Source organism: Xenopus laevis, chromosome 5L (genome assembly GCF_017654675.1).
Source record: "Xenopus laevis strain J_2021 chromosome 5L, Xenopus_laevis_v10.1, whole genome shotgun sequence".
NCBI lineage: Eukaryota > Metazoa > Chordata > Amphibia > Anura > Pipidae > Xenopus > Xenopus laevis.
The window spans coordinates 20,436,894-20,449,503 of record NC_054379.1 but is presented as its reverse complement, the minus strand read 5'-3'; the positions used below and the strand labels follow the sequence as shown (position 1 = coordinate 20,449,503).

The following is a 12,610-nucleotide window of genomic DNA, read 5'->3' as shown; positions in this document are numbered from 1 at the left end:
GTATCTGTCTACCTGTATGCTGATTGGCCAGTATATGGCCACATTATCATCCTAGGAAATTAAATCAGTGGCATTTTTTAAAAAGTTACATTGAAGCCAGGGGAAACTGGACAACAGAAGAAATCTGTTTACCCTTTAAATTGCCCATTCCTGCAGATATTTCTCTTACATTGGACTCCAGTTGGGGCTTACTGGGTGCCCTAATGCCTCCTTGCCACGCTGAAGAGGGCAACTCTGGGACATGTTCCAGGCACCGGGGCAGATTTATTTCATCCATCTGGGTTATTTTTGTGTAATGAAATCCATTTATTGGTGGTTCTGTTGAATCGGCACTTATTTTCTTTGGTTTGCATCATGTCGTTGATCGAATCAGCACTTTGCAGAGTATCGGTTACTGCTCGCTGTGTGTTCGTTTGTGCCATAAAAACAAGACTGCAGGAATGGGCTATATACCCAGGGCTCTGGCCCAAACCCTAAATCCTATAAATGTGCAACTTCCAATCTGCATTTTCATGTGTGATGTGTATACTCGCTGTCCTGTTTGTCTGTCTCTCTCTGCCCCAGAGCAGTGTCAGTTACTGGGGGATTTAGCTAATGGGGCAAATCATGGAACAAAAACCTTTTTATTTGTGCTCTGGCATACTGAGCAAAGTGATAAGGCTGTAAAATATGACAGATATGTGTAAATGTAAGTCTGGAATTAGACAGGCGAGTTTGGCCCCATCCAATAAAAACTGTGGTAACAGATCACTGACATACAGGACATATAGTAATACATGAGCGATGTAAGGAGCCAACAGCACACTACATGCACTGCGTGACAGTATTGTATATAAAACAGTAAACACTGTATTTGTATACATATGGTATATGTATAATGCCCGGAACATTCCTTTTCTCTGTATTTAGCACAGTACCAGAGAAATTGCCACCATGAACCCCTTTTAATGCCTTATACTGACCCCCCCCCTCTCTCTTTCTGTGTTTAGGACTCTAATGAAGACCCAGGGGAGGATGTTGCTCTTCTGTCAGTCAGTTTTGAGGACGCAGAAGCCACTCAGGTTTTCCCCAAGCTGTTCCTGTCTCCGCGAATTGAGCAGTAAGTAAATAGGAAATTGGAAAAGCCATTCCTTAAAGAAAAACTATACCCCAAAATGAATACTTTAGCAACAGATAGGGTTGCCACCTTTCAAACAAATCTCTACCGGCTGTTGGAGCGGCCGGGTGTAAAAGGGTGGGCACTGGCTGCAAAGGGGCGGGTCGCGACAATTAAGGGGGTGGATCCATGGCACGTGATTGGCTGGGACAGTTGTGATGTCAAAGGGGGCGGGGCCACATCGCGCGTTTGGACTCAAGCCAGCAGCAAAAAGGTACGTTTTTACTGGGCAGGGTGCAGGCCACGGGCATTTGTTTGATGTATTACAAATTTACCGGCAGCTACATTGCCGGTAAATTTGTAATACCGGCCTTTGCTGGTGTTTTACCGGCTATGCCGGTAAAATACCGACCAGGTGGCAACACTAGTAACAGTTCGTTTACTGTATATCAAATTAAGGGGCATATGAAAGAATCTTACCAAACTGGAATATATATTTAGTAAATATTGTCCATTTACATCTCTTGCATTGAACCCCCATTTCATGATGGCCTGTGTGCTGCCTCAGAGATACCTGACCAGAAATACTGCAGCTCTAACTGTATCAGGAAGAAGTATGGAAGCAAAACAGAACTCTGTCTGTTAATTGGCTCATGTAACCTAGCAAGCATAGTTTGTTTGGTATGTTTGTGTGCACCGTGAATCCTACAATGCCAGGGGGTGGCCCTTATTTTTTAAATGCCAATTTTCTATTTATGATTAATTAATGGCACATACTAGTAAAAAAGTATATTGTGAAAATGGTTTATGTACATGAAGCAGGGTTTTACGCATTAACTGTTATATGTAATATAATTTTATAGAGATCTAAATTGTTCCTTAAATGCTTTTGTACAAGGTTAGACTAAATAAATAATTGGTAAAGAAAAGGCTGACAAGAATTGGAATTGATTTACTGGCAGTAAAAAGCAACAGGAAGGTGCCAGGGTACATGCCACTCTCTGTGCTGCAGATACAGAGTGGCAGTATCAGTAATACTATGTGTTAGGCAGGAAGGTCCCAGGGTACTGGCAGGATTGGTAATACTATGTTTTAGGCAGGAAGGTGCCAGGGTACATGCCACTCTCTGTGCTGCAGATACAGACTGGCAGTATCATTAATACGATGTGTTAGGCATGAAGGTGTCAGGGTACATAACACTCTGTGCTGCAGATACAGACTGGCAGGATCAGAACTGCTACGAGTTTGGATTCGGAGAAGACCATCTGTAGGAAGTACCTGGTGTGTTTCACTCAAACTGCCAAAACAAATCTAACAACATAAAACAGAGCCTGGCATCTCCTTATGGTGCCCAGTTCCCTTATTTAGCACACGTTGGGCTGCATTATGTGCACATCCTCAGGCCTATTGTTACAAAAGTAGCTTTTGGGGTTGATAGTTAGTAACTGTATCCACTTTCACTTGTCTCTATGAGAGGTTACATTTTATCTGCAGCACTGAGATCCCAACTATCGACGCTGCCACTTTTCCTTGTCCAGTCGCTGTCTGATTCCTGTTTGTATCCAGGACAAAGGGAGCCACCAAAGCGAATGAAGTCCCCTGTTTACAAGACCTCTTTGCGCCCCGGCAGACTGACAGCCGGGGATATTTTAGAGGGTTCTGCAATGACCCGAAACTGAATGCTTGTTTATGTGCTGATGCTGAAACCCTCGCTGGCGTTTCCTTTTTATACCCCGAGCTGCTCTGTGTTTATATGTCCTCACATGAACCCTCTCTCTTTTATTCCGAGCCCTGGCTGCAATAAGGCTACTTATGCAATAGGGAGACACAGCTCTGCGCTCACTGTAGCCTCCATCAGCTGCAGTTTATTTGATTTGGCAGAGGCTTTAGTTGAGTTGCATCTCCCAGCATTCTCAGCTAGCTGGGGGCTCGTTATAAGGTTAGAAGCAGCTGCTGAACCGTCAGTTACTATTTGTACACAATGTTCCCTATTTACTACGGTGCCAGCACCTAATATTTACTAATCCTCACCCCACACAGATTATTATTACCCTTTAGGGTAAGGCCACACTAGGCGTTTTGGGGAGATTTGGTCGCCTGGCGACTAATCGCCTCGTCTTTGCGGCGGCCAATCTCCCCAAACACTTTTCCTGACTCTACGCTGGTTAAAATGAAAAAACACCGGCTCTAATCACATGCGGCGATTCGTTTTTCAAAGTCGCCTGAATCACCACGTGTGATTAGCACCGGCGTTTTTTCATTTTAGCCGGCGCAGAGTCAGGGAAGGCGTTTGGGGAGATCGGTCGCCGCAAAGACAAGGCGATTAGTTGCCAGGCGACCAAATCTCCCCAAAACGCCCAGTGTGGCCTAACCCTTATAGCGCTGACATATTCCAGAGCTGAGTGAATTCTGCAGCACAAGACACTGGAAACTGTTATGCTCTTTATATGTCTCCAAATTATCAGGGACCAATAATTGGGATGTTGGGGGTACATATGACAGGTCCATCAGTATAACTGACCCCAAGCAGTAGCTCATTAATGTGTTCAGGAGTCACAGCCTCTCTATAGGGAGGGAGGGAAGGAGAAGCTGCAGGGATCTGTGTGCGTCAGTAAAATCTCATTGGAGAAACCCCCTGTCTGTGATTGGTTGTATCCTCTGGTCTCACAGTTTGGCTGTGTCATGTTACCGTGACCTGAAGAGAAAGTAGCCACAACATTATAATCATCAAGGCTGGAAATTTCCCCAAACTCCTTATTATAGAATAGGGAGGGTGTGTGTGCGGCAGCATCTGGGCATTACAACTGCATCTGCCAACCTGGCTTTTTATCTTGATTCAGTGGATCACACTTACTCCCCACTGCCAATTATCATGATTCAATGGACACTATATGCTTATATTTTCCTGCTGTGTTTAGTTCAGGGGAATATCTATGCTGCCATATTATTGTATCTCTCTGTACAGGCTATAAGCAAAGTTAGGGGCTGTTCCTGCTGAATTGTGCTTAGTACAGGAGAATACCTATGCTGCCATAGTTTTATGGTATCTCTCTGTACAGGCAATGAGCAAATTTAGGGGCTGTTCCTGCTGAATTGTGCTTAGTACAGAGGAATACCTATGCTGCCATAGTTCTATGGTATCTCTCTGTACAGACTATGAGCAAACTTAGGGGGCTGTTCCTGCTGAATTGTGCTTAGTACAGGGGAATACCTGTGCTGCCATAGTTTTATGGTATCTCTCTGTACAGGCTATGAGCAAACTTATTGGACTGTTCCTGCTGAATTGTGCTTAGTACTGGGGAATACCTATGCTGCCATAGTTTTATGATATCTCTCTGTACAGACTGGAATAACTTTACTGGCATAAACAGTGACAGTGCTATTTTACAATGCAGGCAAAAGCCGACCCTTGATATGTATGACGACAGTATGCCTTTAAGGTGGTAGGAGCAAAGGGAATTTGGGTTTTACTTTGGGTTTCAGTCTGCGCACATTTAGCCATAGATCAAAGTTAAACCACAAGAGAGGCATTCTTTCCCTCTGTCCCAAAGCAGCATAAATAGAGATAATTCACAGTCGTTGGGAAATAAAATAGGGACCTGGCAGTGTTTCCCCCGGCCTCACGTTCCTCTTTTATGGGATTTACAGAGATAATTGTATAATAAATATTGTCATGTTTGAAGGATATTTGTTGGGAGAAATACACAGACATCTGTTAGAAGAGGACGTATGTTTTCTCTTTATCGAAACAACCCTGTCAAGTAAGCCTTTAGGGCCCCGGCCGTGCCTCCCTCCTGAGTCTGGGACGCCATCCAGAAATGTTCTTTATGTCTCTAAAAACTGTAAAAAATAAAAAAAACGCAGACTCAGCGGTTTCTCCTCGCTGTCCTACATGCTGAACAACACCACACCTTAAACAACTCTCCCCTGGCATTCTAATGCACGGCTGCAGAAAGTTATCTCTGCTTTTCAATTAATGCTGTGCAGCCTTAGAGACCAGATATCCACAGAAGTCAAGGAGTCCATAACTGGCTAGTCCAATGGCTTCTGCTACATTTTTTAGAGAGTCAGAACTAACAGTGCAGAGAATATAAACAGACATTTCTTTTCTAAATATAGATACGATTTAGATGTGTACCAGTCCTTACTGTCCCGCTGAACTGAATCTGAACTCATGGGATTTTATTGCCCAAATGGGGCAAAATTAAACAAAACTTCCCAGCATCTCCCAACATTTTCTGTCTCTGTCTGTTCAGCCTGCATCCAATTCCTTCCAGCCATGCTAAAGCATTTCAGCCTCACCCGCTTTCAATTAATCCCCATTCTTTTTCTGGTTTAGGATTTAAAATAGTTTATAAAATCATGCACTGGGTCTGGTACCTGTGGAATACCTACAGAATGATCAGGATTTGGGAAGGAAAATCCCTAACCTCCTCAACAAGGAGTGATCTGTGGGTAGCTTTGATCTTCCTCGGCCTGCTCCATGTCTGACATCACTTCTGTAGCAAGCTAGCTGATCCACTTCTTGTTTATACTGACATCACTTCTGGTTTGTAAACAAGTAATTTCTGGTTTATAGTGATGTCACTCCTGGTTTATAGTGATGCCACTTTTAGGTTTTAGTGACATCCTTTTTCGGTTTTAGTGACGTCCCTTTTGGGTTTTTGTGATGTAACGTTTGGGTTTTAGTGACGTCACGTTTGGGTCATAGTGACGTCACTTTTTGGTTATAGTGACGTAGAGTCAGGGCCGCCATTAGAAATCATGGGGCCCCGTACAACAAAATTTTCAGGGCCCCCCTTAGATACCAAATCCTGCAGGCCCAGGACAACTGTCTCCCCTGTGACCCCCTGATGGCTGCCCTGCGTAGAGTCTTGCAGCGGGGTGGTTACCCCCAAAAAAACCCGCTACCCTGCAGAATGAGGGTAGGCTTTTGAGGTGCAGGTATAGAAGCGGGATTCTGGGACGCGGGTCATGTTGCAGGTCTTTTCCTGCTGCAGCTCTCCCTCCACTCACCTCCCCCTCCCATCTGACTTCTGCCACAACTCTCTTACATCACATGGTGTGCTTCTGGCCCTCTCGACTATCGGCCACGTTTGATGATGTCACTTCTGGTTTGCAGCAACTTCACTTCCGGTTTGATGGTGGTCGGCGGGTCGCGTTGTGGATAAGGCAGTTGCAGGTCCGGATCGGGTAGCAGTTCAAAGTGGGTAAAGATGCGGGTTGCGGTTCGGGGTTGCAAGTTCGGTTCTGGGTCTTAGAAATTTACAGGACTCTATTGTGACGTCACTTTTTGGTTAAAGTGACATCATGTTAGGGTTATAGTGACGTCACGTTTGGCCTGTAGTGACGTTACTTTTGGCCTGTAGTGATGTCACTTCTGGGATGTAGTGACATCAATTCCAGGTTACAGGGATGTTGTTTTCTGCTTGATACAGTGGAAGGGGGGCAACCATTCTCTTTTGACAAATAGCAGGTGGGTAAATAACACACCTTAGTCCCTGTTAACAGTGGGCTAAATGTGTCCGGAGGGAAAATGCTCAGAGGATGAAACAGTAAGTGTGTATGAGGTCTCTTTCTCTTTAGCCCAACTGCCCCAAAATTTTCAACATTATTCCAGCAGATAATCAGTTAAAATCCCCCTCCTGCAGGTCTGGGCCAAGGCCAGTAGCCAAAGCAGTTCATTTGTAACCACGGAATATCTGTGCTCATGCACTAACCTCAGCTCACAAGGATGGGTGTGTGTGGGGGTATATTTTCAGTGTTTTTGTTGCTGGGAAATCTCGGACAAAAGTCCAGACAAAGTCCACACTGTGAGTACTGGGAGACACATTTACTGGAAGGAGCGGGTGCAGCTCTGGCCCCTTTCTTGCAGCTCCTTTGTTATGTTTCCCATCGTTGGTATTTTGGGCATTCCTGCAGTTCATTGAAGATGTGTAGAGGTGTATTTAAAGGGGAACAATGCACACAATCACTGTAACAACTATTTTAGAAGTATTGGTGATAGACACCACCATTGTAGCTTCATATGGACTCACAAGTCAGAGGTGCCCCACCTTTACCCCAATAAAAGAAATAATACTTTTGTATCATTTTTGAAAACCACATACCTCCTGACATTTTGGAAATAGAAAAAGGTACAAAAAAAGATTTCCCACAAATGATTTGACCCCGCTCACTTTGTGACCACACCCCCTAATTACCATATCAATTTTGCTAAATTTGGCAGGTTAGGAAACTTTGAACACACTGGTTTTTATGTTATTACAATTTTGCTAATGAAGGTAAATTGCCCTTTAGCAAGTCACAGGTTCCCCAAGAGACGTGCTTATCTTAAATTGTTACAAATGCATTGAAATGCACCTTCTGAGTATTCTGGGCTCTCTGCCAAAAGTCAATTAAGTTTTAGAAACATTGTATCTTTTTCTGGCTGTTCAGTGCAGGAGATCAAAGAGAAAGTTGGGACATTTTAGTTATAATTCAGGGCTGCTGGTTGAGCTGTCAAAATCAGGAGTGTCCCACGGAAAACGGGACAGTTTGTAAGTATAAAAGCATATTCACCAATTTGATCAGGCTCACTTGTGGTCAGTAAGAAAAGAAAATCGGGGTCAGGGAACGAGGAAACTTCGGGCGACTTCGGATAACGAATCAATCCGAGTGCCATCCCACCGCCAATTTACATTTTAGCGGGCGGGGAGGCAGATCGGGGAGATTAGTCACCCCGAAGAAGAGGAGGCGACTGACCCTAAAAGGAAAAGCATAGCATTTTATTCAATAAGCTTTGTAGTCCAAGTATATCATTAACTGCTTGCAATGATGCAGTTCCTCTCAGGGAGATGCAACTTACTTCTCTTCTGTGTATATTGATTGTGTTTGAATTTCCCTCTTGCTGAGTTGCACACCAAGTGTGTGGGAATAAATGACAGACGGGGGACATATTCTCAGACCATTAGCAAAAAATTAAACCTATTATGTGCTTTGATATGAATGTTGCTCAACTATCGTTTGATTCTATGGGAAAGAAACACTGTGTGGGGCTGTGTCACAAGTAAATTATAGAGTATGATACAGTGTTATAGAGCAAAGGAACGACTAGCCGGGGGTTTATTTGTGTCGTGTAATGTACATTAAACTTATCAACTGTAGGGATATTACTACTGATGACCATAATGATCATAAAAAGATACTAGACAGGAAAACTCCTGACCATATAAAGGCACAAGGCTGCAGGCTGAGTTATACAGGGAACTCTGAGTATTACTCATGTATTATAAGGGATAATGTACCCCCTACTGTAAATGATAAGGATATTAGAAGTCACTGAGGGTTCCTGTGACCATATAAAGGCACAAGGCTGCAGGCTGAGTTATACAGGGAACTCTGAGTATCACTCATGTATTATAAGGGATAATGTACCTCCTACTGTAAATTAGAAGGATATTAGAAGTCACTGAGGGGTTCTGTGACCATATAAAGGCACAAGGTTGCAGGCTGAGTTATACAGGGAACTCTGAGTATCACTCATGTATTATAAGGGATAATGTACCTCCTACTGTAAATTATAAGGATATTAGAAGTCACTATTGGGTTCTGTGACCATATAAAGGCACAAGGCTGCAGGCTGAGTTATGCAGGGAACTCTGAGTATCACTCATGTATTATAAGGGATAATGTACCCCCTACTGTAAATTGTAAGGATATTAGAAGTCACTGAGGGGTTCTGTGACCAAATAAAGGCACAAGGCTGCAGGCTGAGTTATACAGGGAACTCTGAGTATCACTCATGTATTATAAGGGATAATGTACCCCCTACTGTAAATTATAAGGATATTAGAAGTCACTGAGGGGTTCTGTGACCATATAAAGGCACAAGGCTGCAGGCTGAGTTATACAGGGAACTCTGAGTATCACTCATGTATTATAAGGGATAATGTACCCCCTACTGTAAATTATAAGGATATTAGAAGTCACTGAGGGGTTCTGTGACCATATAAAGGCACAAGGCTGAAGGCTGAGTTATACAAGGAACACTGAGTATCACTCATGTATTATAAGGAATAATGTACCCCCCTATTTTAAATAATAAGCATATTAGGAGTCACTGAGGGGCACTATGACCATATAAAGGCACAAGGCTACAGGCTGATTTATACAGGGAACTCTGAGTATCACTCATGTATTATAAGGGATAATGTACCCCCTACTGTTAATGATAAGGATATTAGAAGACACTAAGGGTTCTGTGACCATATAAAGGCACAAGGCTGCAGGCTGAGTTATACAGGGAACTCTGAGTATCACTCATGTATTATAAGGGGTAACATTCACCCTAATGTAAATTCCAAGGTGTGCGGCCATGTTGATTGTGGGCGGGGCTACAAGCATAACTTGCCGTTATTCATGTATGTATGTGTAGCAGTTCTAGACTGCCCATGATTGACTCTCCCTAACAATCAGGTTACTGCTTTCAGAACAGTTTACAAAAAGTAACATTTATTACAAAAAACGATCATGCTACAAATTGGGTTCCAAAGCAACCTACAGGCCCAAGGGACCTTTTGACATTTTAGAGGTGTTGAATGTTTCCTGGCACTGAGACACTCTATACAACTAGGATTTGTATACACAGAGTGGGGATAAAAGTACAGTAGAATGATTCATAGAAATGATGGCTCTAATGCAGTGTTTATTCTTCAGTACCACACGTCAAGTTTTATAGTCTGAGTATTTTCAGAGAGACAATCTTTATGTGCATTCATTAAATAATATGCCTATTGTTTGGTGATGACAGTTGTTGTGGAGTTAGCTCTGCAGAGAATTACTTGCTAAGTGCCATATTATTAAAATATTCCTTAAAAGGGGTTGTTCAGCTTCCAACACTTTCTTTCTGTTCAGTTGGTTTCAAATTGTTCACCAAAAATAAAGACTTTTCCAATTACTTTCTATTTTCTATGTGTGACCATTTTTCTTATTGTGAAGTGTAAAGTGTCATTTTTTACCTTCTAAAGCAGCTTTATACCTTAAGGGGCATATTTATCAAGTGTCGAATTTGAAAAACTTAGAAATTCGAATTCAAAGAGACCAACCGAAATTAAGTCGAAGTTTTTTTTTTTGTTTTTTTGTCAGTTTTCGATCGAATAGGTCCGTATTCGGCCATATTCAAATAGTTTGAATCAAAGTAATATCGTATTTGTTTAAATTTGTATCTAAGTTTTTCCCAAGAAAAACTCCAGTTTTTCAAAGTCCACCAATTGACTCCAAATAGGTTCCAGGAGGTCCCTCATAGGCTAAAACAGCAATTCGGCAGGGTTTACATGGCGAATGGTCAGTCTAATTTTTAAAGAGACAGTACATGATACATTTTGATATTCAAATTCTCAAATTCTAATTGAATTTGGACTATTCCCTAACCGAAGTACACAAAAAATACCTCAAAATTCGAATTTTTTTGAATTAGAAAATTCACCTGCCCCTAAGTTGATACATTTCTTATCTTTGTCCCTGCTGAGTAGAATCTCTGGGTTTCATTACAGGCAGCTGTTAGAATTGATACAATAGTTGCTAATACTCCAGAGATGCTGCTGAGAAATGGACCGACTCAATGTTGCTAAATTGTAACCGTTCAGAGTCTGCACCTGAATTACTAAACCGCCAGACTGAAACACCAGAGACACGAACAGTCAACTTTAAACTTAGATTTTGAAAAAACTGTAAAAAATAGTAACTGAAAAAAGTGTTTATTTCTGGGGAACATTCTGAAAACAATTAAACTGAAAAAAAGTTTTTGGAAAGTGAACAATCCATTTTATGAAGTAGCAGAGCACTGAGCAGATATCTCAGGGAGCAGCTCACAAATACCAAGGCATGTAAATTACTGGGGCATTATACAGGCAGGGGATTTATTATACAGAATGCTTGGGACCTGGAGGTGATATTTCTGTAATGCTGGGCACCGTGCCTTAAAGGAGAACTAAACCCCCAAACTAATGAAAACCCCTACCCTCCGTAGTCCCTCCTCCCTTTTCCCCCCACACAGGTGTTAATACCTGTAAATGCCCCTAAGTCTTTAATTGCCCCTCGATGCAGAGTCAGCGCAGCGGAGCTCACGGGCGCCATCTTTACCGCTTCGGGAGTCTTTAGTAAGTAAGCGGCATTTCAGCACAGCGGAGTTTACAGACGCCATCTTCACCGCTTCGGGAATCTTCGAGTCCCTTCAGCAATTTCTGTGGCTGTCGGCTCATTCATAGTTGTTCAGGACCGGAAAATTGTTACAACTGGGCATGCGCCGAAATGTCGCTTACTTACTAAAGACTCCCGAAGCGGTGAAGATGGCGCCCGTGAGCTCCGCTGCGCTGACTCTGCATCGAGGGGTAATTAAAGACTTAGGGGCATTTACAGGTATTAACACCTGTGCAGGGGGAATAGGGATAGAGGACTATGGAGGGTAGGGGTTTTCATTTCTTTGGAGGTTTAGTTCTCCTTTAAAGGGGCAGTTTATCTTCACTAATGTATCAGTGTACAGGTTTGGGACCTGTACTGAGGGTTTTCCGGATAACGGATCTTTTCGTAATTTTGATCTTAATACCTCAAGTCTACTACAAAATCTTGTAAACATTAAATAAACCCAATAAGGATTAATTATATCTTAGTTGGGATCAAGTTCAAGGTACTATCATTTTGAAATATCTGGATTATTTGGATAAAATGGGGTCTGTGGGTAGGTTTGCCACCTTTTCTGGAAAAAAAATACCGGCCTTCCTATATAATTATCTTTTTTCCCTATTAATAACATTGGGATCAGCCATCATTTTTACCGGTCAGGCCGGTAAAATACTGGCCAGTTGGCAACCCTATCTGTGGGAGATGGCCTTTCCGTAATTTAAGTTTTCTGGACAAGGATCCCATACCAGGATTTTCAAATATTTACAAATTTTATATCATATACTTTCTGTTTATTTTCGGTTTTCTATGTTTGCCCTTTCTCTAAAATGTAGGTTTTTAAATTGAATTTACTTAATTGTACTCCCTCCCTCCCTTGTAACGTGTGTCAGCCGTTTCATCCAGTTAAATTCCATACACTAGGGGTAATCCTCCTGCTTTAACATTTACCGGAACCCCCCTGTACTGAGGGACAATCTCATTATACTGAAGGAAACTGGTTCCCCAAATGTATCAGAATATGCTGGTTATATACGCTGCTCTATGTGGGAGATCAGTTATATCGTTTCAGTAAAGCTGATCTATAATCTAGCGTGTAATTCAGTACACTTTTGGAAATGTTGTCAGAGCTTTTGTTTAAACCTATTTTGACATATTGTGGTTTTCTTTGCTCTGCTTTGCCTAGCTTTTCTCGTCTGTCCCTCCTAATTGCAGTAGAGTCTCCCCAGGTTTCACCCTATACTTTACTGGACTACAGCTTGTCTTTGGGCTCCATGTCTACATGGCCCTACATAAACATTGTATAGCCAAACTGCTCTGCTTTACTGGCAGGAATTAATTCAGGTCACATCTGTT

General features: G+C 42.4%; 1 protein-coding gene across 5 annotated transcripts in view; it reads left to right on the top strand.

Moving 5' to 3' along the window:
- Positions 1–12,610, top strand: part of babam2.L (BRISC and BRCA1 A complex member 2 L homeolog) — a 126,494-nt gene that overhangs the window by 71,680 nt on the left and 42,204 nt on the right. For all 5 annotated transcript variants that reach the window (XM_018261884.2, XM_018261887.2, XM_018261888.2 and 2 more), the window contains 1 exon segment: positions 990–1,099. In XM_018261884.2, the coding sequence (XP_018117373.1) occupies positions 990–1,099 (110 nt within the window).